We start from the raw sequence: 27,839 nt of genomic DNA on the forward strand, positions 1-27,839 counted from the left end.
CCCAGCTCGATTCCTATCTCTGTGTGCATGGAGTTTGCATGTTCTTCCCATGCTTGGTGGGTTTCCTCCCACAGTCCAAAGATCTGCAGGTTAGGCTAATTGGCGTTTTCAAATTGCCCGTAGTGTGTGAATGAGTGCGTGTGTGTGTATGTGTGTGTGCCCTGCGATAGATTGGCACCCTGTCCAGGGTGTAACCTGCCTCATGCCCCAAGTCTCCAGGGATAGGCTCCAGGTCCCCACGACCCCGAATACAGGATAAAGCGGTATAGAAGATGAGTGACTGCCAGAAGTGTCACACTGCCCCCTTTTGGACTGGATGGGACTCTACATTAGCGTATGATGACAGGGAGAGTTGAAAGATGAGGAGGAACACCTGTGTAATTTGCTCTTGTTTAATATGCCTCATGTTTCTTAGTTATGTTATTACCAGGAAAGGCCCAGCAAGCCTATTTATTTCTCTTTTTTTTTTTGGATAACTTTTAGTAATATTTTAGTACGGTGAGAGACGGATTTATGCGTCAAATTATTTTTACAAAACGCAAAGAATTTGAAGGAATTGAACCTTTATCTGCAATGATGCCAGACTGCAAAAGACACAAAGGTTTTCAAAACTCAGAGATAGACATGTACAGAAAAAAAAGCATACAATATATTCTAAAAATTTAGACCACTTTTTTAAATGCTTTTATTTATCTTGATAAAAAAAAATGTTGTTTCAACTATTATCATAGTTTTTTGTTTGTGTCCATAGAATTTGTCGCAAAACTTCACAAGTTTTGTCATTGTCTTTAAAACCAAATGTTTTGCGTCCAAAATAAATGCCACCGGGGATTTTTAAATGCTGTATATTTTGGTATGAATAAAGCTGGATTTACAGCAATGGATATGGTTTAGTATGTTTATCTTTTTTTTTTTTTTTCTAAATATGCCTTAATTGTCAGGGTGCAAATGACTCCACATTGGACTATGGAGTTCGATTTATATTAAAGGATAAATAATTTGTTTTTGTGTGATACATACTGTAGGAACATGCAAAGCTACACTGAAATGTATCCTATAATTCTTACATAAGAAATAATGAAATAAAAATACAAAAAACGTTGTCACCCTGAAATATTTAATGAAATGGAAAGTTCGCAAATGTACGAAAAACTTTTTCTACAGCCTTATGAAAGAAAAAAAAAATCTCATTCTCTCTAACGCAACATAGTGCATGTCAACCAAGAAGTCAAGACAAGACATTTAACTGTTAAACATTTTTAAGTCCCATGATGGATCAGTGAATCTACTGTGAACAGTCAATTTTCAGGAAATCTTCTGGGGAAAAAAAAAAATATATATATATTCTACAAACAGATCATTATACAGTTCTTAAACCAGAACGTACTTTTCCTAAACAAAATATTGTGCAAGGACTTGTTCCAGCTTTACAAAATACTGTATCATCACAGTCCATTGACATTTTATGTAGGGGTTACATGCCATCTAGTGGATAAAAAAAATCAAACTGCATGATCTTGATTAACAAAAAAAGATCTTAATAATTAATGTACACAAATAAATTCTCCACACTTAAACACCTCCATTACATCCGTATATTAAAATTTTAACTCGCAGGTCCACCACAGACTTAATATTTTTTCAAATATAATATATCTTTCTAAAGATCTCCACGTCTTGCCGGATGATAAATTAGGAGTAAATAGAGTCTAATGTGGTCCATGACAACATCCAGGAAATAACAAGTCATAATTTCCGAGTGATGAAAAAAAAAATGTTACGGCTCTCCCAGGTCACCCTCCATAGTGCGAACCAAGACATAAAGCTCTGCTAGACCAACTACAGATGCTGCGATCACTGCTGATATTACTCTCTGAAAAAGAAAAATACCTCTGTTAATTAGACAGGATTTTCATAGTATTTGAAAATTAAAAAACATTCAACTGTAATCAATTCTTTAAATAAAGATTTAAATAACATGCACTCTAAGATCACAGTGAGCACCCCTGAAAATCTTACCGCTGTAGTTTCTGTGAAGATGTACTGACTGCCAATGTAGGCGCAAGCGAAGGCTGCAACCACCGTTACCAAGAAGTTGAAGATAGTAACAATGACCGCTTTGACAGACCGCACTATAAACCACAAACGCATATACAAATAATAATGTGCACACCAGCATATTCATGCACATTTACACATATTTCCATTTCATTTTTTTGCTCATTGCACATAGGACACTATTTTTCTACATTTAAAAAAAAATCATTTCTGTTTCAATATTTTTACAGCTTGGTTTTTCTTTATGTTATGTATTATTTTTGTACAGCTTCATATATTTTATCTTTTATCTTATATAGATAAATATTTTTTCTTTATTAGCTAAAGTTTTTTTCAATATTTTATTTCTTATTTTATCCCATATTTATTTCCTATTAATGATCTTTTTATTTTTAAGGTCATGGGCGGTCGTTTAAGCATTTCACTGCATATCATACTCTGTATGACTGTGTATGTGACAAATAAAATTTGAATTTTACACTCATATGGCAAACCATTATGTTTTGTGAACATCTGTCTGAATTATAGCTGCAATTCAGCTACATGCATAGAGAAAAATGCTTTCTTAGAAAAAACAATGGAAGTCTTACATGATATAAAACAAATTAAAACAAAGTTTAGTCCAAATTTCATACAACTAAACTGATGAATCTCTTACACCTTCCTTAAAACCCCAGTTACGCTCCCCAAATGGAATTTTCCTGACCTTGTCTTCCAAAGTCTGCCAGGGTTCCATGATTGTTAATTTCCTGTCAATGGAAAAAAAAGATACAATGGTAAACTTGTAAAAAAATAAATAAAATAAAATAATAGCTTATAAGAAATTTATGTTCCTGATAACACAAAAGTTTCAAACCAGAAATCTGCACTTACCTGGGGATTTACGTTCCTCGTGATCCTCTGGTATTCCTCATTTGCCAGTTTTGCTTTAATCTTCTCCAGACGAGCCACTAGCTGAGGGTTCTGCTCACAGTGCATAGTTGCAATACAAAGTTAATCTGATTATATTTAAAATTAATACAATTCCATACACCACCAACAGCAATGCCAGCATTTTCACTTACTCTTGGCGGCGGCTCCACTTTTGGAAGATAAAGCATGCTGTCTTCAAGCAGCTCGTGAAGGTAAACTGGATATCCTGCAGAGAAGTAAGATCAGCATAAGGTATTACAAGTGCTAGGTATTACATTTATAGATTATGCAGTCACACTGTTTTAGACGTCCTTGCTTAAGTGGTCATAAGAACAACATAAAATAGGATTATGTGATGCAGAACAAAGCAGTCCAAAATGATTTGTACAATAAAAGTAAAGCATGTACTCATACTACCTGACTAACATCAAAGGTAAATGTATCAGTGGTCAACAAAACAAGTATACAGTACTTTGCAAAAGTCTTAGGCACATGCAAGGACCTGCTGTTTAACTATAAAACCGGTAAACAGTAATTAATGAAACAGTCAATAATTGGTGTGGATATATTTTATAAACTATAGTCTCTGTGGAGTTTGTGCTCTTTTATGAGGAAATTATATGTTTCCACCTTAATGATTCAATAAATGTGGTATGCAAGCTTCTACCATCTTTTCATGAGATCTGCATCTGACATATGTCCTTTGCTTGGATCAAAACACCTCAACCTTGGACTCATCAATCCCAATCCACAAGACTTGGTTCCAGTTATCTAAAAGTTCACTGTTTGTGGAGTTTGTCCAACTACAACCCCTTTCTTCTGATTTGCCAACTTTGTAGGGGTATTTTCTTGGCAACTCAAGGTGACTTGAGTCTCCTGAACACTGTGTCTGCACACACACGTTTCCATCTTGTTTCTTCCACACTAAAGCCAAATTACGACCAATTAGGTGTTTTAATCTCAAAAACGACGCTCATAAGCACTTGTTTTATTGGGTGATTTTGCACTTTTCACTGAACCTTTCACTGCATCTTCTGTTCCGATTGGAACCAGTTCCCGCATGTATCTGGAGACTATGATATGGAGATGACTTAATAATAATTACTTGGCTGTATCTCATAGAGAGTAACCATTCTTTTTCCAGACAAGCATAGACCGATTATTATCTAGGAACAGCTGAAAATGACAGATCACACTCCCTGTGGAGGAGGAGTCAAACATACAAACAAACAATTTTTTTTTTTTCGTTTGTTTGTTTGTTTTTATGGGACTGAACTTGTTTTAACACCATGCATGATCAAAAACACCATCTATTCGTGAATTTCTGGGGAAACAGCTGCAAAACCGTCATGTTTACGATTAATTAAGTAGCAATGCTGATTCACATGCTGATTAAACTGCTACAGGAGACTGATGAACATCTTTTTGTTTTTTTTTTACATTTTAATGTATACATACTATAATATCCAGTGTACATGTACAAGACACACATAAGAGGATACAGACTGCATTTGTACAGAGAAGACCTTGTTTTCTAACTTTTTTTCCTACCATTTTGCTGAAGAAGTGTCTGCAGTTTCCTGGCTGTTTTAAACGAGATAACAGTCTGCTCTTTAAGTGCTTGTAGTTCCTCAATGAGATCTGATGATTTACAGCATTTCTTCTCCAATAACTCTTCTATCTTGTCATGAAATCTTGCACCAAGTGTAAATGAATTCGCCATGTCGTTCAGCCTGACAGGTGGAGAACCTGTGTGTGGATGAATCAACGTTAAAACTCATACATCATAGACTGAATGAGGCAAAATACAGCTCTGAAGATCAGGATGCTCACCAAAACAGGTGTTAGCAGTTAGCTGATGGAGAGTCACAGACAGAGTCACAGGCGAGCCTCTCTCTGTATACACTTCGCGGTAAATTTAAAATTGCATTGGCCCGTTACAATAAATATATATTAAAAAAAAGTATATATATTTTTCATATATACAACAAATTTACCAATATATATGCATGACTAACTACAGCTAGTCGTTAAAGGAACTATATCAGCTGACTTGTCGCCTGATGATGACGTCACGTCTGGGTCCCTCCTCATGACCATGACGTAGGCAAAATTATAATTACAGTGCGTTTATATCCTTTGAATGATTTATATTCTCTAGAAACAATTTAAAACATATACATTTTTTACATCTTTTTGTATATATCACGCTGTTCATTGTTTTAATGCATTTTTTTTTAAACATTCAGTGTTGTTGCCTTTTCCCTTCTCTGTGCATTTATCTGTAGCAATGGTTGTAAGTAAGATATACACATAAATAACAAGAAATGAAAATTAAATTGCATGTAAAAGGGTGGCAAGGTCAAGGGTTGGATTCCATGCCTCAGATCTGTGTGTGTGTGTGTGTGTGTGTGTGTGTGTTTGCATGGTGGGTTTCCTCCACGTATTCTGGTTTTCTCCCACAGTCCACAGAAGACTATTCTGCGTTTCCAAATTGCCTGTAATGTGAGTGAGTGAGTGTGCTTGTGCCCTGCAATGGATTGGCACCTTCCCTAGGATAGGCTATAGGCCTTCTGCTGCCCTGTATAGGATAAGCAGTATATTGAATGAGTGAGTGAGTAGTATGTAAAAGCAAGGGTGGGGCTGGTTTCTTTGTAGCTCAAAATGTAGATTCATGTGCCCTACCATGCTTGAAAATAAAATTGAAAAAAAAAAACCTTAGCGGAAATGTTATTGTTAAAATTCAGAGTGAGCATCACATTCAACGCTTTCTCGTATCCCACTTTTCACCGCTTTTTAGAGTGAGATTTACACTAAATTAAACACTATGTAGAATAAGTAAATCTCCATTAGGGCTAAGCCCATGACACATACACTTTTATGTTCTATTAAGTGGAAAGATACAGTCAAAGTGATACTTATTATGGACTCAACACATAAGAAAAATAGAAAACACTTACAATTAGGCATTTGGCAGACGATCTAGTTCAACTCACAAAAGTGATTTAAATTATCAGTCACTGGATAGATCCTTACACTAGTTACTAGGGTTATTATTATACGGACATCTAAAGGAAGTTCATTCTTTCACCACTTAGGTGCCAAAACAAAAAAACAGCCTAGATTAATTTCTTTCTCAATCCCTGACAGATGGAGAGACCAATCAAGAAGAGCTCAACGATCAAAAGGAACGTGGTGACTGGCAGGAGGGGTGTGGTTAGAGCTGGGGCAAAAACAAAAAAGCTCCCTGTCTGCCTAAATTGTGTAACAATTTGTCCCACATTACTTTATAATGTCTTCAATTAAGCTGCTTAAATATGATGATATGATGCATTACTCATCCCTATACTGTCCAGTTCTCCATATATTTTATTAACCAACCAGAAATTACAAAGTGGAAGCAAGCTGTTAAAAAAAATTATATAAATTAGCAGTCAAATTGTGATGGTGGTTAACTATAAAATTCAGTCTCTAGACCGCAGAACTCTTAATTCCTGGGCAACAGGGACAATAATAAGATATGCTTGGTCAGTTATTTCTGTGGGCATGGGGGGGGGGGTTAAACCTAGTCTGTGTCCAGTTTACCAGAGGGCTTTTGGAATTTCAACCTTCTGTAACATTCACAGTAATTCAATATATATTTGCTAATTTATTATTGCCCTTAAACCCTCCTGTTACAAGCCTGAAAAGAAAGTATTCGTAACTCCAAAGCTTTGATGAAAAAACTTGCATGTCTTGCAAGTAATTAATCATATTACTATACTCTGCTGAAATTAAATTTGTTTAATTTTCTTCTGCCATAGTGACTTCTTCCGTCATTGCAAAAGTCATCGCATATTAAGTCAATTACTTTAGAGTACTGCGGGAGGAAACCAGGGTCCAATCGAACCTGGATGCTGTAGGTGCGGCACCACTAAGCCACTATGCTGCTCAGCATCAAGTCAGAGAGCCATTATAGCCATATATTATAATGTAGCTCATAACTCCAGAGTTTGTGTTGTTGTTGTTTTGTGCATGCTCCCTTAATGCCCATGCAGTTTTCATCTGGGTTTTCTTCTCACTCCCAGAATGTAAACTAGTTATAGGTGTGAAGAAGTATAAATGTCTGAGTGGATAGATAAATAGATAGACAGACAGACAGACAGACATACAGACTTTATTGATCCAGTGAGGGGAAATTATTGTAAAACCCAGATATAGAAAAAAAATTATAAATCCATAACTACATCACATTTATGAAACTAAAAAGGTTTTACTTTAGACAATAAAGTGCTATAGTCAGGGTTTCAGATGTGCTTTATAAATGCCCTTATTTCATCGCAAGGTGTCAGTAGAGTTAAATGCATGCAGTGTAATGGCAATCAGTCCGGGTCTGTGCAGAGACATCAGATGTGCACTGTGTAGATGAGAAACAGATGCTGTGTATGGGCTTCTCTTCCGCAGTTTCACCATCTGACCCAATGCAAATGCTCACATTTTTTCCCTTGCATTGTTGGATAAATATTAAATACTAATATTTTGTTGTGTGTTTATTGTACAGCTTAATAATATAGCTTTCATGCAGGCAGGTCACACCATTCCCATCTGATTGCATCAGTCTGATATCACGGGTCAATCTGGTTAAGTAGTCACTCTTTGTAAAGCACTCTGGTTGTAAAATTATGACTCAGTTCAATGTTTGTCGAGTTGCTGGAGGATGATGTGCACACACTGCCCGACCCCTCCCAGATGGAGGGGGAATGGGGTGGGAGGCTCTCTGCACCATGATCCACTGCATGCATACTGTATCAGCCTAGACTCAGAGAAAAGAAAACACTGAAGGATCCCATCTTACAGGGAAGAAAGCATTGATGCAAAAACCAAACAAAACAGAAATAAAATAAAAAAAAATCTAGGCAAAGTGCATGTGATGGAAAGAGCTGGAATGCCTTTTTTTTTTTTTTTAGCAAGGTGGAAAATGGACTTCTCTTCCATTCTGACCTCGCTTTACTTTGCTTCGGGGTGTAGGCGGATCTGAAGAAACAGACACACGAAATATCTGTTCAGCACATGGGATTGCTGTGCACATATAGACAGATAGAGAGAGAAATAATTTCATAATGGGAGTTTGAGCATTACAGGACTGGTTCTTTTCTTCCTCTGCCCGCCATGCTCCAGGCATCCTCATCCGATCTGTTCCCTACCTGAGGGACACGAAAGGAAATAGCCTTCTAGTCCAAGCGGATATGGCGTGTTTGTCGCATTGACCTTAATTGCACGTTGGCTTTTATTCATACAAGGTAATTCCTAAGGTATTTGGAGCGAATGGAGGCTTTGGGTGAGCTTTCTGCATATGGATGTAATGTTTCTGGCATGCATCGGTGTGGACGAGACAAGTGCATGAATTGCTGAAGTTTGTGACGAAAAGAAAAAAAAATGTCCGTTTTTGAACTGCACAGCTTTAGTGTAAGCGACAGCACTCTCTGCGGGACACGTGTGATGTAAACAAACCAGTGACGCGGCTCCAACCTCGCCTACGTGCATTTCTCCTAAATGCTGCGCGAACTTGTAAATCGAACCCGACCTGCCTGAGCGTATCGTCTGAAGGGTTCCGGGTCTGGGCTCGGGCTCGGTCATGGGAGCGAAACAGGCAAAGAGCCCGGATGAGGCGGGCGCCAGCCCTCTAAGCGCGCGCTGCAGGAGGACACCGACGCGCGAGCGCGGCAATGACGTACGCGCCTCGCTCGTCCTGCGCGCCGGGGAGAGACTCGCGCGCGCCGGACCGCCGCCTCCCTACCAGCGGCGCGTGGGCATGATCCAGGACATGATGCTCCTGGCCAAGCAGGGCAAGCACGACGAAGCCACTGAGATGCTTAAAACCCTGCGACAGGTACGGCAGTCTTATTGCAGTCGTGCTTTAAATGCGCAAGGTTGTCTTTATTATACGTCACAACAACTTGACGACGACAACAACAACACAGGTAGACGAAAAAAGTGGATATAGGCTTCTATACTGTACACTGTAGATTAACCACAGTCATGAAAGAAAGAATACTGAACAGACCAAATAAAACTTATTTCATTTAAAACACTAAACACAATATTGCAAACAAAATCTATTGCATCCAAAGCACAAAACACAATACAATAAACTTATTACATCCAGAGCAAAAAACACAATATTGCAAACCTCAACATATTGCATCTAGAGCACAAAACAAACCTTATTGCATCTAGAGTGAAAAACACAATATTGCACACAAAACTATTGCATTTAGAGCACAAAACACACATCACAGGTAGACAACACCTTTGTTATGAAAAGAAGTGGATAGGCTACTATACTGTACAAAACCTATTGCATCTAGAGCACAAAACACAATATTGCAAACAAAAGACAATATTTCAAACAAAACCTATTGCATTTAGAGCACAAAACACAACATTGCAAACCTCAACATACTGCATCTAGTGTACATAACAAATCTTATTGCATCTAGAACACAAAACACAATATTCCAAACAAAATGTATTGCATTTAGAGCACATTGCATCTAGAGCACACACAAAAAAAAACACAACACAGGTAGACAACAAGTTTGTTATAAAAAGAAGTGGATAAGCGACTATACTGTACAAAACATATTGCATCAACAATATTGCAAACAAAACAAGATAAAAAAAAAATAAAACTATTTTATCTAGGGCACATAACAAATCTTACTGCATTTAGAGCAGACATCACAATATTGTGGACAAAACCTATTGCATCCAAAGCACAAAGCACAGTACAACAAACTTAATACATCCAGAGCAAAAAACACAATATTGCAAATCTCAACATATTGCATCTAGAGCACAAAACAAATCTTAATGTATCTAGAGTGCAAAACACAATATTGCACACAAAACGTATTGCATTTAGAGCACATTGCATGTAGAGCACAAAACGCACAACAACACAGGTAGACAACACCTTTGTTATGAAAAGAAGTGGATAGGCTACTATACTGTACAAACTTATTGCATCTAGAGCACAAAACACAATATTGCAAACAAAAGACAATATTTCAAACAAAACTTATTGCATTTAGAGCACAAAATTATAATATTGCAAACAAAACCTATTGCATTTAGAGCACAAAGCACCATAAAGCGAACAAAACACACTATTGCAAACAAAACTTATTGCATCCAGAGCACAAAACACAATATTACAACCAAAACACAATGTTGCAAACAAAACACAATATTGCAAACTAAACGTTCTGTATCTAAAGATGGATCCTTGATGATTGAAAAGTAAGGGTGCATCTAAATCTATAAACTGTAGCAAGAATGCATTATTTCTGTTGAATTTGCATATATAGGCAATTTCAGCCAATCAGTGTTGTGTTGTATGTCCCGCACAACAAACATAGGTAAGGGTAGACTAATAGCAGTTAAGCGTTTGAATTAGCATCACATTTCATGTAACCATTACCCAACAGGCACTCTAAAGAGAGAAGGGGTATAATAGAATTACATTTAAACCATTGCTTTTTCCCTTGAATGTCTTTAATCAACAAGGTTAGAATGACATATTTGTATAACACGAACATGGAAGCGGAGAACATAGCAGGCTCAAGCACCCTATCGTGGACAGGTCAATTACAGTCATGAAAATCATAAAGACGTTTCTGTGGAAGTCCCACTCGCTCCATGGGGCTTCTGCTTTAAGTCCACCTACATACCAGCAGTGTAGTTTCTCTGCCTGCACCATGTGCTGGAGGATGCACACACACTTTACCCCCGTTTCAGCTGTCGAGATCGATGGCCAGCGGCTGGACCGTCCTGTAATGCTGATGCAATTAGAACGGTTGTGCGATTTATTGCTTTGCTGTGTAGACACTTTTACGCTCTAGATCTTGCAGTCTATGATGGAGGGATCAGAAAAAGAGTGTAGGAGTAACAGGATTTCCCGTAGGGAGTTTGAGGACGGAAAGACGGCCCTACTACAGCTTATACCCATCAGTGAGAGCGTAGACGATGGAATGAGCTCAGCAGAAGTGGAATTCTGGTGAGACAATACCATATAGCTTTTTGCCGTTGCTGATCTTTACTGTGCTTTCTGTCAGTCAGTAGAGGAACACTCCAGAGTTTTCAGCTTCTAATTCAGTTGCATTTCCAACATCCAAATAATATATCTGTAGGTGAAATAGGGAAAGAAAGAGCAAAGACACACATGTTCACCTGTTTTTCTGGTTGTTTTCGGTTGCTTCTATAACCAAAAAAAAATGGTGGAGTACCATTAAAGGTGTATTCCTGCCTCATCTAACTCTGTCTTTGTCATTCCAACCTTCTGCACGTCCTCCCTCACCACATCCATAAACCTTTCCTCTGGCTTTCCTTCATCTCTATCATTCTCCTCCTGATATACCTCTCACCCCTCATCTGCACATCTCCAAACCATCTTAATCTGGCTTCTCTAACTTTGTCTCCTACCTGCATTGTCTCTCTAATATACTCATTTCCAATTCTGTCCATTTTTTGTCACTCCCAATGCAAATCGCAGCATCTTCAGATCTGCCACCTCCCGCCCTGCTTCCTGTCTTTCGGTCAGCGGCAACGTCACCAAACCGTAGAACGCTGCTGGTCTCATTACCGTCCTGTAAACTTTCCCTTTCATTCTTGCCCATACCTTTCTATCACAAATCACTCCTGCTCCTCTTCTCCACCCGTTCCCCCCTAGCCTGCACCCTCTTCTTCACTTCTCTACCACACCCCCCATTGCTTTGGACAGTTAAACCCAAATAAATTTATTTATAAGACCCTATACTTTCCCTACCTTTACTCTTTTCAACTGCATCTTTCCTCCACCCTCTCTCTCATTTACACACATGTACCCCATCTTGCTCCTTCATGACTTTTATCTCCAGTGCCCTCCATCCCTCAACCTCTCTAGATTCATCTCAACCTGCTTCCTACTGTCGCTGCTGTTTACAATATCATCTGCAAACATCCATAGTCCACGGGGACCCTTGTCTAACCTGATCCGTTAACCTGTCCATCACCACTGCAAACAGGAAGGGGCTAATAGCCGATCCCTGCTGCATTCCCACTTCCCCCTTAAACCAGTCTGTCATACCTATGGTACATAAAAAGTAAAATGCTGGAGCGTTCCTTTAAGCACAGAGCATGGTAAAGGATCCTAATAATGCTATGGGTTTTTGAATCATTATTTTTAATGTATTCTCTCCATTCTTACACTTTCCTGTCATGTTTTTTATATATAGTAATTGATCACCGAGCCAAGGCACTGAGTGATGTACTGAGAATCTGTAATAGCTGGTTCTTTTACTTGTCTCATTGCCATGTAGATAACAATGCCCTGGGGTCAAGTAGATTGAATTTACATTTAGATTTGTTTATTTGCCGAACAGTAGAATAAATTAGCTTTTTTTGTAGAGTGACAGGAAGCTGTCGTGCTGTAATACTCATGAAACATGTCACGATTGTCTAGTAAGAGAGAAACGCTTGGCACATTATAAAACCCGATGGATGGAAAGGTTAACTGACTTCAGTTCGACTTTCAGTTTCCAGCAGCATCTCATTTTCACTTTCAAATGGAGTTTTACGCTGAATATTTTTGTATTTGTATATTTTAGTATTTGTATTTTTGTAAAAATATATTGGTCTGATTTATATATTTATTCACTCGCTCACTCATCTTCTATACCGCTTCATCCTGTATTCAGGATATAAATTGAAATTCCATCATTTTCCTTCCACTTCACAATTATGTGATTGTTTTACAGTTATGTTTGTGGTTATGAATACTTCTGCAAGGCACTGTAACAATTCTGCCAAAAGATTAAGCATCACATTGGGTAAATGTTTATACATAGGCTACACATAGTGTATTCATACGTATAATACAGTTTTTCTCAGGAAAACAAAATCTAAAATGAAATGAAAAATGCATCATACTGTGAAAAGCTTAAATAAAGTAAAAGGCTACTGTTAATCTTGGCTTTGTCCTGCGGAAGTCATTAAAAGCTCAATTCTCTCTCTCTCTCTCTCTCTCTGTCTCATTTTTTTTTTCTGCTGTAGGATCTGGGAATGGAGTCAACCTCCCTGGATGATGTCCTTTATCGCTACGCCAGTTTTCGGAACCTGGTGGATCCCATTACACATGACCTCATCATCAGTTTGGCCAGATACGTTCATTGCCCAAAGACGGTAGAGTGATTAGTTCCTTTAGTGATGCACTGAAATGAAAATTCTTGTATCAGGATACAGTGGGATAAAACCTGGTACTGAAAAAAAATACTGAATTGGTTTTGTATTAAGTTCCTTTTTTGTGGAGGACTACATCAAGTATCTTCATTTGGCCTCCGAGTGGCGCAGTGGTAAAGTGCTCGCCTTATCATCAGGAGATCGCTGGTTTGATCCCCGGGTGATGCTGTTACCTCTCACAGCCGGAGGTCAAGAGAGAGCTGATTGGCCGAGCTCTCTCAGAGGGGAGGGATGAGAGATACTTAGTGCTCCCACATTAATCACGGCTCTACAGCCAATCAGGGGCGTCTGTGAGCTCGCGCACGCGGAAGGAGCGGCTAGCGCTTTCCTCCGAGTGTGTTACTCCGCCCCTAACGGTGGGTGAGCAAGCAGTTCGAAAAGATGCGGTCGGCTGGTGTCACGCAGTTCGGACAAAACACATGATAGTCTTCGCCCTCCCGGCCGAATGGTAGTGGTAGCCTTAATGTGGGAGCCCCCTAGTGACGGGGAGGAATTGGCCACCACTAAATTAGGGAGAAATTGGGAAAAAATCCCCCCCCCAAAAAAAAAAAAGTATCTTCATTTGTTTTAATATCTATGCATACATACTGTATATGAGGGCTGTCCAAGTCAAACTGGGATTTGATGAAGGAAGCCATAAAACTGAGTGACATTTAAGAAAGATTTTAGGCACAGTTATGAGACTCTTAATCGTAGTAAAACATTTGAATGGTGCGAACATTTTAAAGAAGGCTGTATGTCCTTGACTTCCTGGCCCACAGCAGCTCACATCATAATACATTGGCTCATTAATGTAGATATACATTTTTAACACCAGTTACTAGTATAAAAATATAACACAATACAGAAATCAATGCTATTTAAACATGTTATTTGAAGTATGACTGAAGATATATTGGGTCATATTAGTAAAACAAAGAAAAGGACATCAAGACAAACAACATATACAACTATAAAGACAATATTTTTAAAAGAAAGGCAATAAAACTGAACAGGTAAGCTGAAATAAAATCAGTAAAAATTACTCTCCACTTTAATAATCCAGTGTATTATGATGTGGGATGTGGTGGGCTGCTGGATCCAGCCTCGCTGTCCCTGACCAGTTAAAGGCAGAATCTGTTCATTTGAAGCATTTCACACCATTTACAGATAAAGCTTTTTCTTCCTAACCTCCTGACCTAACTTTCAGCTCCACCTTTTCTTCTTCCTCCTTTTCATTCATGGGAATTATTATGAATTTTCTCAGAGAAATCCGCTGTATCGAGAAAGGATCAATATCTCTCCCTCCGTAAAAAAATAAATAAAAGTGAAGGGCTCGGGGGCGGGTGTTTCAGAACACGGATGGAACAGACCAAGCTAATTAATATTGAAGGAGGGCGATACATCCGCATGCGCGGTAACATAAAACACGCGCTCTTTGTCAGCGGCGCCCGTGTGATTGATGGACTCATCCATTTGCCTAGAAAAGAGATGCAATATTATGATTTCCGTCATTTTTTATATATTTGTGTACTGACTGGACTGGCCCACATTGGCCAGCGGCCCACTGGGAAAACTCCAGATGGCCAGTCCGCCACTACCCCTCATTAAAACAGATAGGAATTAATATTAGTTAGTAAAATACTAACAAATACTGAAGATTGCTCCTCATACATAATTATTAGCCTTTAAAGGCATTTTATGGTTCTTTCTGTTCAAGATATTTTCTGTTCAAGGGATTTTGTATAAACTTGCTGCTATGAATTGGGATAGTCTTGAACTAATATCAGCTTTCACATTTTTCTCAAATGAGTTTAGAATATTATCGATAAACTTGTACCATTTAGGGTGTTGTCTTGCACTGTTGTCTTGCACCTCCAGGGTCCGGGTTCGATTCCCGCCTCAGGGTCTGTGTGAGAGGTGTTTGCATGTTCTCCCCGTGCTTGGTTTCCTCCGGGTACTCCGGTTTTCTCCCACAGTCCAAAGGCATGCAGATTAGGCTGATTGGCATTCTCAAATTTCCCGTAGTGCCCATAGAGGTCCAACCATGGTTGTAAAATGGGAATAAATACAACGGTCACCATTGGCCCCCATGGCCCATAGTTGGACTACAGAGGTTCTGAGATGAATGGATGGATGGATGGATGGATGCACCATTTAAGAAATATTGGATTGGACTCATTCAATTAGGTTTTTAATACAGTAATGTACACTGGCAATAAGAAAATCAAAGGCTTCATAATTTAAATGGGACATTATAAAAATTAAAATATCTGAAGAAATTATGGCAGACTGTTGAATTATTACAAGGCAATAAATCATACTCAGAGCTTCCGTATAGGACTGTGATTAATCCTGAACTGATTGTAGATAAAATGACAATTCTTGATGAACTAAACAAGCATTTTATTGCCTCACTAGCTTTAATTAAACATATTAATAAATATACTGAAAATAGTGGTGATTTCTCAGTATCTCATCCTATTTCCACTGATGTTGCTTGTACACGAGTGTGTGAGCCAGGCATTTACGTAACTGGTGGGTAATAATTCAGTAGGTCCAGATAGTTATGGAATTGGCTGCTGAAATTTATTGCACATCTGTTAACTTAGATTATTAATGTTTTTTTATTAACAAATAAGTTCAATCATGGAAATCTGCTTTTGGCTACATTTATTAAATTCTGGTAAGGTCTCTTAACAAATGTTAACAATTGTTCAAATTTCTGGCTTTGCCAAGACCTGAGCAGCTCAAAGACTTCCTGACTATCTACAATGTACTCTGAAACTGTCAGTCTGGTTTCAGGAAGAGGCATTGCACTGCATCATCATCATCACTGCAGCTTTAAAAGCAGCATGTGACTTGATTCCATCTTTAGATAAAGGATTTTTGTTCAGCTACATTATTTATTGATCATTCAAAAGCTTTTTACACTGTAGTCCATAACAATAATTGATATTAGCCTGCGCAAAAAAGTGAATCGGTTTGAAAATCATTGACTAGAGAGACAGCAATGCTCTAAAAATGGAATTCCACAAGGTTCAGTGTAAGGACCGTTACTATTATATATTTACACAGATTTAACGTATGCCACCTCTTTTTCCTTCTTGGGTCTGTTTGTGCTGGGTTTGCATGTTCCCCCCATGCTTAGTGGGTGTTTCTGTGAGTAAATGAGTGAGTAAGTGATTAAGTAAAACATTTGGGTTCCCCTTGTGCCACCTCCGCAGCCCTGGCCTTTCAGAGCTTGGCTCTGCAGGGTCTCTGGGGATGTGCTGTGGTGTCTGGCACCAGGAGGTTGGCAGTGGATCATTTGGATGCTGTGGGTTACGGGATGGCGCCTCCTTGCTTTGGTGTTGTTTTGGTGCTGAATTGGATGGGGATCTGGGGAGCTCGGAGGCCGTGTTGGCAGCCTTGGACTCTTAGTCTGCTGGGCCCCGTGCTGTGGCACATTGGGTATTCTGGTGCCTTGCTATCAAGGCCAGCATTGTTGTTTTTTTCTCACAAATTTGTGCTGCGTTGTTGTTGTTGTTGTTTTTTTTTGTGGGATTAGACCAGACAGACTAGCCTTTGCTCCACACAGGCAATGATGAGCATGTTGTTCCTGTGATCCTGGCACCAATTTACTGGTATATAATTAATAATTCATGGTAATGTGTTAATGTTTTGCTGTGTTAATGTTATAGCTGACCAGTGCATATAAATCATCTTGATTAAATTTGTAATATGCAAGTAATATACTCTAAGTAATATACTTAAAGTAAAATACTCAGAAAGCATGTGATGTCATTTAACAGTCTGAGATGGAACTAATGATTGTTTTATATACTGTATGGTTGAAAAAAAATATGTTTTCCATTTAGCAACCTATAATAGGTTTCTACATACTCAGATAATAATTACAAGTTAGGGAATAAGGAGCTGAATTAGATATATTAAAAAAAAAAAAAAGATTAGTTTCTCAATGAAAACAAATGTTGTAAGATTAAGTATCTTGCGCTTTGTTTAGACTTTACAAGTTGTACTTCTTACTCATCAGACAAATACACTCCCTGTTTGGCAATCTGAGAGAGAATCACAGATGAGAAATCGAAAAAGTAGATCAGATAAAGATGAAGTTTTGTCTTAAAATTATATTCAGCACTTTGAAATTCACTAATACCACTTTAGCGCTGTTATTTCAGGGATGATAATATGAATTAATCCCAGTTAAAATATTATAATGTTTAGCTTTTCTTATAAATAACACTGAAATATCACCTCAATGTCCAGCATTCAGAAGTGAACCCAGAGGTCCGAGCTAGAACAGCACCTGAGGCTAGTGCAACCTCATCGGGAGGCTCCCAGACCAGGCATCCAGACGAGTCTACCCATGACCGGCTAACTAACTCTGGTGCAAAATATATTGCAGTTGAGTGTAGACCAATTATGGTAGGGGGCGGGGGGCGTCTGACACAGCTTAACCGTCGCCACGGAGAAGCACAACTGTGTCCAGAATGCAGCAGCTTCATGACAGCAATAAGAGGGACATGCACTGACTAGGGATCACCGGACAAAATTCATTTGAAAGTATTTCTTAAAACTTTAACAGACAAAAATTATGTATGATTAATTAATCTAAATTAATTGCAATTAATTCATCTAAATTAATTACTTTAAATTAATTATGTACAGAGGACATCATTAATTAGATTAAAAATATTGAATGGCTTGACAGCCCTAGTTGAAAGCAAGTATATTCTTCAGTCACAGAGAGTTACATTGTTATCTGTACCTACTGTAGGATTAGAACCAAATATGGAAAAATAGCTTTTAAGTGTGCAGCTGCTCGTGCATGGAATTGTTTCCAAAAATTCCCTGAATTTATGGTCGTTGGTTTCTCCGAGTCGGTTTATAGCTTTATTAAATGAAGCTGAAGGAATGTCGGTGAGTTGTCATTGTTGGCGTTCATCACACGAAACTGGTGTTTTTGCCTGAATAGGACTGAGATGGTGTTATGGATTAATCAGTGTTATTTTTGCTCTGTTTCTCTTTAAATTTTTTGCCTCCTGTCTTGGCCAGGACACACTTGAACTGGAGATCTAAATGATTTAATTGTGGTAAAATAATAATAATAATAATAATAATAATAATAAAAATAATAAAAATTATAAATAATAATTATTGTTGTTGTTGTTGTTTCATACCCAAATAGATCCACCTAAAATGAATACATAAATAAAATAAAATAAAAAATAGATAAATAGATAGATAGATAGATAGATAGTGCCGTACTGGTTTACACTGTTGCCTTGTACCTTTAGGGTCCGGGTTCGATTCCCACCTTGGGTCCATGTGCATGGAGTTTGCATTACATCCATTCACGGTGTACTCCGCCTCGTGCCCTAAGTTTCCTGGGATAGGCTCCAACCCTTACTTTTATTAATAAGTAATAATATGAATAAAAAAAGAAATACAATAGAAAATAAATTTAGCTAGGATAAAATAAAAATAGAAATATTCTGTACAATATAGAAAAATTGAGAAAATATAGAAATTTTAGGGTAAATAAAGAAGTGTGCAAATATGCATGAAAGCATCTTATTAAAGTGACTTATGTGCAATGATCCAAGAAAATGAAATATAAATATGTAAGTGTGCATAAATGTGTCCATATGTGTCCATGAATGTCCAGGATGAGTGCGAAGAAACAATGTCATAATCTTTATCAGCATCGTTATACTTTCATGTATATGTCGGTGCATACTCACAGTGAGAGAGAAAGAGAGAGAGAGAGAGAGTGTGTTAACTGGAAAAACAGGAAATGAATAGTACTTATGACAAAAAGCCTTGATATTGAATATCAGGACAATAGACGGCACGCTGATTTTCCTACCACAAAAATGATCTTATCTACGTGCACGAACACACGCACAAATCCTCTTTTTCTGTCAGCAGGGTGTAGGTTTTAATAGCGTGTATCACAGCAAGCAACACAAGCTACAGGAAATGGCATTTAGGTGAGGTTCATAGTGACTATTTTGCAATCATTCCGGATTCCAGGAGCATTAGAGAGCGTTGCTAACGGCAGTAAGAGGAAAGTCATTTCAATCGCGAACATATTGACAGAGAGATAGCGGGTGGGGGGTGGTGGTGGTGGGATTATGAGCCGGCCTGTGTGATTGACAGCACGAGTGTTCCGCTCATGGATGAGTCACAGTTTAAAAATGAGTGAGTTTAGACTAGGAGACTTACAGCTGATGCGCTTTGTATGTAATGGAGCAAATTAAACCCAACAGCATGGAACAAACAACCAGCTCAGCTCAAAGCCTCTCTAACGGCTTATTTCGGATAAAACCGGAGTTATCACAAACTGGGAAAAGAAACAGCATTATTCCAGTGATGCAGAATGTATAGTAAGGGACCGGCACGGAGCTAAATCCAGGTTTTATAATATAAAAAAAGAAATGTTGTAAAGATGTTCAAGGATGCTCTAAAATACTCAATACACAAAACACAATACAGTTAATTAATTCCAATAACTTTTAAAGCAATTAAATTCATACTCAATCCATTGTTCTGTCCTTAGTGTTCCCTGATCTTTGCTCGTTATGTTGCTTAGCAACCGATGCTTCCTGAAAACAGACCACACCGTGTGGCAGGTGGATTCTTTATTGCAAATAATATTAATAAATTAGATTATTTATTTATTTATTTATTGAACACTGGATTTCATCATATTGTGTTTATCATTGTTTTACACACAAAAAAAAAAAAAGACGTTGTGTTACAGTGACTATAACCTCATTCTTGCATTACATTATATTGTTTTTGGATTAAATCATAGTGTTTTTGTTATTGTTTTACAAAAACAAACAAATAACCTTTTAATTAATGATTTAAATTAAATCATCGAAACACACAACCCCGTGTGGCTTACTGCTTCATTCTAACACATTAGCTTACAGGTTAAAACTGCATGATTTCCGCTGTCTGATCGGTAAACCTCTCTCACTCATTCAGTCGTTCACTCATCGTCTATACCACTTTATCCTGTATACGGGGTCACGGGGGTCCCAGTAGACTTAGGGCACACACATACACTTCTGCATATCTTTGGACTGTGGGTGGACACCTGAGGAAACCCACCAAGCATAGGGAGAACATGCAACCAAGCCGGGAATTGAACCCGTACCCTGAAGGTGCAAGGCAACAATGCTAACCACTAAGCCACTGTGCTGCCATCCATGAACCATTCACAAATAATGTCTTTTTAAACCTTTATTCATTACATATACATCACTACACAGTGAAATCCTTTATTCTTTCCCAGCTACTGTTTCTAGGCTGGGGTCAGAGTGCAAAGTCACTGGACCTGGGGCTAATCTGTTAACCTAATCTGTTGACCTTCTGATTATTAAGATTAGTAAGATTCTAATATGGTCTCTCTAACTGGAAAACATGCAGCGCTCTCGAGGGCCAGGGTTGGCCGTCCTGGTCTATGATCCACTGGTGTGTAAGAAGATACTCATCGAGATGCTGCATCTCAGTGTGAAAATATGTCCTGCACGCATTAATATTAACACGAGCACACACACTTAACTTATACCTTTGTTTATTACATTTCCTCATCATCATATTATCACATGAGGCTTTTCTGTCCATTACATGACTGATGACTGATGCCTCGTCCTCTTTCTCTGCTCCTACACTGTTTGTCTGGTCAGGAGGGCGATTCTCTGGGAGCGATGGAGAAGGTGTGCCGGCAGCTGACCTACCACCTGAGTCCGCACTCGCAGTGGAGACGCCAGGGCCTGCTGAAGAGGAAACCTCAGGCATGGTAAGCACACAGAGCATATGGGTCTGAGCCAGGAACCATGAGGTCAGGGGTCGACCTGTCATTTAACCTAAAGGCACAAGAGAAAGAGAGAGAGTCTCTCTTTCTCTCTCTCTCTGTCTCTCTTTCCCTCTCTCTCACTTACTTCTCTGTATGATTTATTCAGTTTGTTCCATCAGGTCGTCAGTCATCATAACCTCCTCTACCATCAGCATTTGTTGATGGCCAAGGGCTGCTGCTCACTTATTTTATTGAATTTCCATTTTAATTCAAGTGCAGATGATTGAAAGGACTGACCTATCTCTATTCCACTCATAAGAGCCAAATGCACATTCTTATTCATTAGATAAATTATGAAAAATAAAATCATTTCTGCTTCCTCGTAACAGGCGGCTGCTCCAGCTGTTTGTTAAACCAATGGTTTGTAAGCACCAAGAGTAAACAAATTAAAAACCACAGCAATAAATGCAATCTCAAACTGGCCTCCAAGCCCTGAAACACAATTACGAGATCTCCAGTGGAGCTTTGGATCTGTACAGTACGTGATATTCTGTTACCAGAACTGACATGGAGGTCAGCCACAGCTTGTCTCTCCGTGCCTCATTTCAGCCTGCCTTAACATATGAAATACAAATTTACTACAAGCAGAGATAAAGTAGAATTGGTGGCTCAATGATGGGTTTCTCGCCCGTCATGCGGAAGGACGGGGTTCGATTCCCAGCCAATGCTCAAACCCCAACCACTGGATCCAGTGCCAGTCTCAAACCCAGATAAAACTGACAGAGGGTGGCGTCTGAAAGGGCGTCTGGCGTAAAACCTCTGCCAAGTTGAGACCCCTTCAACGGGAACAGCCGAAAGACCAACAACAAAGAATTACAGCTTAAACTCTTTGTGCAAGATTTAGTGAAGACATGGTTCATGCACTCAAGAAGGCCTAAAGTGTACCACTGTTTTTTAAGTGTCTTCACAAAAGATCCTGACGTATATACAAAATTTTTGGGAAGTAGAAAAGTTTCAGGGTTCAGGATATTCTTAAAAAAGAATGAAAGCAGGTGTTGGTGCTAATCCTATAACTGAGGTCTGCACTTCTCTCAGGCTCCTGCTTTCCCCCAGCTGAGGGTGTGCATGTGAGAATTTCTGCTGGCTGTTTCCAGCCTGTGTCTGTTCAAGACTCTGGGGAGACACTGGAGGAGCTCTGACCTCTGCGCCAGGTTCATTCGAGCACTGACCTGCTGCTCCGTCTCTCCCGAGTGAGGAATGAAAAGATACAAGCCTTCAAGTGTTCTAAACCTCTTAGCAGCATTAATGTCTGTTGTCATCATCAGTCTGATGGAATCCCAGAGCATGTGTTCCTGCAGAAAAAAAGAGCTGATGGCAGACATGTGAGTGATCAGGTAAAACTGATTAGGACAGTCAAGATCGTACAAGAACAGTCAGCTAAATCATTTGGCAGACCTCCTTATTGTACAGAGACTTGTGTTTTAGCACCCATCCAAAATTCCCTTGCATCCATTTCCTCATGCTGGTGCAAATAGGTCAGGGTGTAAGAATACCAGTATGGTCAGCTGTTCAGTATTGTCTGTATGGGTTAAGGGGAACTCATTGGTTAGGGCATTGGACTACGGTTTAGAAGGTCCCAGGTTCAAACCCCACGACCAGCAAGTTGAAACTGTTGGGCCCTTGAGCAAGGCCCTTAACCCTCAACTGCTCAGATATATGAGATCAAAATGTAAGTCACTCTGGATAAGGGCATCTGCCAAATGCTTAAATGTAAAAGAATTGCCTAAATTTCAATCATGAAGACCTTCCCAGAAAAAACAAGATGAAAACCCTACCTCTGCTGCAGAGGAGAAGTTCATTTGAAGGTACCAGCCTCAAAAATATCCAATTAACAAACAGCACCTCGAATTAGAGCCGTTATGAAGGTTTGACCGAGCATACGTAGCAGAGAGATCTCAATATCAACTGTTGAAAGGAGATTTTTGGATTTTTTTTGGATTGTTTGCCTTCAGTATTGTTTTACAGTGTAAAAAGAAAACTAGAACTAGAAGGTGTGTCCAAACTTTTGACTGGTAGTGTAGCTACATTTTGGATCAGTTAGAGACTGGCGCTGTTTCCCCAAATGTGGCCGGTCACCAATATATTTATATTTTATCATTTGCCGACATAAGTGACTTCCATTTTTTTCATTATACTCCTGAGCAGTTGAGGGTTAATGGAACAAGGTTTCAAACCTGCAGCCTCCTGACCAATAGTCCACCATTGCCAAACTCAACGGAAAGCGCCAACTGCCCTTCTCTGCATATATGAGCTGACAGATGCCCACAATTGTCTAGTGTCACTTTGGTTGGCCAGGATGGGTAAAAAAAAAATCATCGCTCCCACAATATACTTAGAAACAGGAAACTTACATTATAAGTTAGAAAGAGAAAAGACGTTTTCTAGAATGACAGCTTGGTTGCTAATGGCCATTGTTAGATGTGGGGATTTGGGGCATCTTCAAGGATGCCAGTAGTCCGGGTGAGTCTTTGTTGAGAGCATTTTGGGTTTCTGGGGGATAAATAAACAGTGCCATCAATCCATTTGGTAGGTTATCTTACCTATCTGTCAAAACTTCTTAATCTCGTACAAACTTCAGATCCTTGACTATATTAAAGGTCTGACTGTCTCCTAAATTGCTCATACAGCTATGACTCGCTCACTCTCTCTCTCTCTCTCTCTCTCTCTCTCTCTCTCTCTCTCTCTCGCTGTCCCTTCTGTCTGAGTTTTATTTGAAAGGGACATTAGCATGAGCTAATGATCCACTCCAAGGCAGGGCCCCTGACTACTTCATGGAAATATGACTCTTGCCTTCCACCAGGGTTAAGGACATGATGCAGAGAGATAAACCCTGTTTTTACTTCCGAGTGGCTCATCAGGGATAATGAGAGACATTAATCCCTATTATGAGAGCTGTAAAGGCTACTCTGTGCGTAAGGAATGATTCATAAGATCTGTGTACTGGCGATTTGCTTGATTTTTATCTGTCTGCACTGGAAAAGCTTATAATGATCACTGATTATATTTACTGTTCATGTCCTTATTTCTGTAAGTACAGTATATTTGCTCCATAATAATCAGGGCAGAAGAAAACTATACATCGGTCAGCCATAATATACAGTGGTGTGAAAAACTATTTGCCCCCTTCCTGATTTCTTATTCTTTTGCATGTTTGTCACACTTAAATGTTTCTGCTCATCAAAAACCGTTAACTATTAGTCAAAGATAACATAATTGAACACAAAATGCAGTTTTTAAATGAAGATTATGTTATTAAGGGAGAAAAAAAACTCCAAATCTACATGGCCCTGTGTGAAAAAGTAATTGCCCCCCCTTGTTAAAAAATAACTTAACTGTGGTTTATCACAGTTAAAAGTTCAATTTCTGTAGTCACCCCCAGGCCTGATTACTGCCACACCTGTTTCAATCAAAAAATCACTTAAATAGGAGCTACCTGACACAGAGAAGTAGACCAAAAGCACCTCAAAAGCTAGACATTATGCCAAGATCCAAAGAAATTCAGAAAAAAATGAGAACAAAAGTAATTGAGATCTATCAGTCTGGTAAAGGTTATAAAGCCATTTCTAAAGCCTTGGGACTCCAGCGAACCACAGTGAGAGCCATCATCCACAAATGGCAAAAACATGGAACAGTGGTGAACCTTCCCAGGAGTGGCCAGCCGACCAAAATTACCCCAAGAGCGCAGAGACAACTCATCCGAGAGGCCACAAAAGACCCCGGGACAACATCTAAAGAACTGCAGGCCTCACTTGCCTCAATTAAGGTCAGTGTTCACGACTCCACCATAAGAAAGAGACTGGGCAAAAACGGCCTGCATGGCAGATTTCCAAGGCGCAAACCACTTAAGCAAAAAGAACATCAAGGCTCGTCTCGATTTTGCTAAAAAACATCTCAATGATTGCCAAGACTTTTGGGAAAATACCTTGTGGACCGACGAGACAAAAGTTTAACTTTTTGGAAGGTGCGTGTCCCGTTACATCTGGCGTAAAAGTAACACAGCATTTCAGAAAAAGAACACCATACCAACAGTAAAATATGGGGGTGGTAGTGTGATGGTCTGGGGTTGTTTTGCTGCTTCAGGACCTGGATGGCTTGCTGTGATAGATGGAACCATGAATTCTACTGTCTACCAAAAAATCCTGAAGGAGAATGTCCGGCCATCTGTTCGTCAACTCAAGCTGAAGCGATCTTGGGTGCTGCAGCAGGACAATGACCCAAAACACACCAGCAAATCCACCTCTGAATGGCTGAAGAAAAACAAAATGAAGACTTTGGAGTGGCCCAGTCAAAGTCCTGACCTGAATCCTATTGAGATGTTGTGGCATGACCTTAAAAAGGCGGTTCATGCTAGAAAACTCTCAAATAAAGCTGAATTACAACAATTCTGCAAAGATGAGTGGGCCAAAATTCCTCCAGAGCTCTGTAAAAGACTCGTTGCAAGTTATCGCAAACACTTGATTGCAGTTATTGCTGCTAAGGGTGGCCCAATCAGTTATTAGGTTCAGGGGGCAATTACTTTTTCACACAGGGCCATGTAAGTTTGGATTTTTTTTCTCCCTAAATAATAAAAAACATCATTTAAAAACTGCATTTTGTGTTTACTTGTGTTATCTTTGACTAATAGTTAAATGTGTTTGATGATCAGAAACATTTAAGTGTGACAAACATGCAAAAGAATAAGAAATCAGGAAGGGGGCAAATAGTTTTTCACACCACTGTACATATGTAAAAACCCTTATTAATCAAACAGCATAGGTTTTGGGTTCCACTTGTGCCACTGGGATGGCTCTGGTCCCTCTGGGTGTGGCACCACAGGATGCCTTTCTATGTTATCAGCCTTGACTGTTTTTGGGTGAGTCATGCTGCATTTGGGATCAGACTAGACAGGCAGACCTTTGGTCCTTGCAGGCATGGGTGAGCCTTGGGTGTCTTTGGTCCTGTCATTACTGTCATTTTTTTCTTAAGTGTTACGTTCATTATTATGATAAAATAATTGTAGACATGAACCAGGTAGGTCTGTAAGTGCAACCCACACTGCAAAAATTTTACATTAACCATTCAGGAGTTATAACTTTTTATAACTTGTTTTCCAAATTCCTCCATTTTCATTTTTGACTAAGTAATTCGATAAACTAACATAATTATAAATATAAGCAAATTTGGGCGACACAGTGGCTTAATGGTTAACACCGTTGGCTCGCGCCTCCAGGGTCCAGGTTTGATTCCTGCCTTGGGGTCTGTGTGCTGGGAGTTTGCCTGTTCTCTCCGTGCTTAAAGGGTTTCCTCCAGGTTCTCTGGTTTCTTCCTACAGTCCAAAGACATGCAGATCAGGCTAATTGGTGGTACCAATTGTCTCCTAGAATAGGCTCCTCCCCCCGCCCCCCTGTGACCCTGTATACAGAATAAAGCGGTGTAGATGATGAGTGAGTGAGTGAGGGATGCAATTTATTAGCCAGTAACTGCTGAAATCTGGAACACATGCTTTTTTTCACCTGAATTAATTTTACCAGACTTTAATGCAGCTGCCTTCAGTTGCTGCTTGTTCGCCTTCAATTTTTTTTTCCTCCATTAAGTAAAAAGCATGCTCAGATAAGGTCATTAAGGTCAGGTGAGTGTCCCTGACCCTTTCTTGAACCTTCCATTTTTTTGCATTTCCATTTCAAAGCTCTTTGGTTGCTTTCACAGTATGTTTTGGGGTCATCTGTATACGAAGATCAGTTTTGCATCATATGTCTGAATCTTACGATCCATACGAGCATTTTGATGTCCCTGAGCTCACCGGTATATTCCTTATTTTTTATTAATTTTTTTAATGATATACTAAAATATTGATTTGGCCACTCCTTAAATTTTGCTGTCTCTCGGTTAGGTCTGTTTCAGGATATCACATTAAGCCCATAAGCAGCTATTTGCTATACACTTTGAATCACCTCCAGAGCTTCTAAAAAGGGTCGGGAACACTCACCTGACCTTAATGCAACTGAGCATGCTTTTTACTTAATGGAGAAAAAAAACCTGAAGGCATTAAAACCAAAAACAAGCAGCAACTGAAGCTTCTACAGTATGTCCCCCACTGACCGTGAAACTACTTTTAAGCCTGTGAATGTAAAAAAAAAAAACAGGTTGTAATTCCTAAACAGTGAATGCACTAAATATATATTTTGTTGAAATTGACTTGACCAAAAAGTCTACACTTTAATCACATTTTGATTGCTTTATTTCAAACCCATGGTGGTGGTGCGCTGAGGCATAATCACAAAGAAAATTGCATCGCCGTCCAAATACTTATGGACCTGGCTGTGTATTTTGCGGTTCAAAAGTGATTTATCCATTGTATTGAAACAGGACGAGGACTGGCACAATCGAAAGGAGAATTGCAGCAGGCAGGCGATGTGCGCGGGCTGAGTGTTTGGGATGAACTGAATGGTGCGAGACGCGGCAGCTGTCTGGTCTGTCTGCACGGCTGTCTGAAGTTCATAATAACTCCTAATAACCAGCATTGTGTTTGTCAGCGGATGATGAGGAAATATTTTAGCGTCTGCACACAAGACTCTGGGTGAAATTTTCCATTTATCCATAAACTGCGTCTCATTTGTCAGCCGCGAGTGTGTGTTAGCGCGTTATTCTGGGTCTATAGGTGTGTCTAGCTCTTTTCTTTTAAGAAACGGACACGTCATTTCTTAGGCATGTCTTTTTTTCTTTTCCCCTCATCCAAGATTGCCTCATTCCCCCCCACCTCCATCCTTTCTTTAGTCAAATC

General features: G+C 39.2%; 2 protein-coding genes across 2 annotated transcripts in view; one reads left to right on the forward strand and one right to left on the reverse strand.

The window, feature by feature from the left end:
* Positions 1 to 1,136: 1,136 nt before the first annotated feature.
* tmem199 (transmembrane protein 199) lies at positions 1,137 to 5,025 on the reverse strand. The gene is made up of 7 exons (XM_053507546.1): positions 4,804 to 5,025; positions 4,522 to 4,719; positions 3,123 to 3,196; positions 2,932 to 3,021; positions 2,765 to 2,807; positions 2,020 to 2,132; positions 1,137 to 1,873 (listed from the first exon to the last, which is right to left on the reverse strand). The coding sequence occupies exons 2-7, from the start codon at positions 4,691 to 4,693 to the stop codon at positions 1,778 to 1,780; spliced, it is 588 nt and encodes a 195-aa protein (XP_053363521.1). The 5' UTR covers positions 4,694 to 4,719; positions 4,804 to 5,025; the 3' UTR covers positions 1,137 to 1,777.
* A 2,427-nt stretch (positions 5,026 to 7,452) lies between these two features.
* The window catches only part of lrrc75a (leucine rich repeat containing 75A), a 29,635-nt gene continuing 9,248 nt past the window's right edge, over positions 7,453 to 27,839 (forward strand). The window contains exons 1-3 of the mRNA XM_053506681.1: positions 7,453 to 8,839; positions 13,042 to 13,170; positions 20,910 to 21,022. Coding sequence (XP_053362656.1) covers positions 8,585 to 8,839; positions 13,042 to 13,170; positions 20,910 to 21,022 — 497 coding nt within the window. The 5' untranslated portion in view covers positions 7,453 to 8,584. The remainder of the gene's footprint in view (positions 8,840 to 13,041; positions 13,171 to 20,909; positions 21,023 to 27,839) is intronic.

Source organism: Clarias gariepinus, chromosome 11 (genome assembly GCF_024256425.1).
Source record: "Clarias gariepinus isolate MV-2021 ecotype Netherlands chromosome 11, CGAR_prim_01v2, whole genome shotgun sequence".
Classification (NCBI taxonomy): Eukaryota; Metazoa; Chordata; class Actinopteri; order Siluriformes; family Clariidae; genus Clarias; species Clarias gariepinus.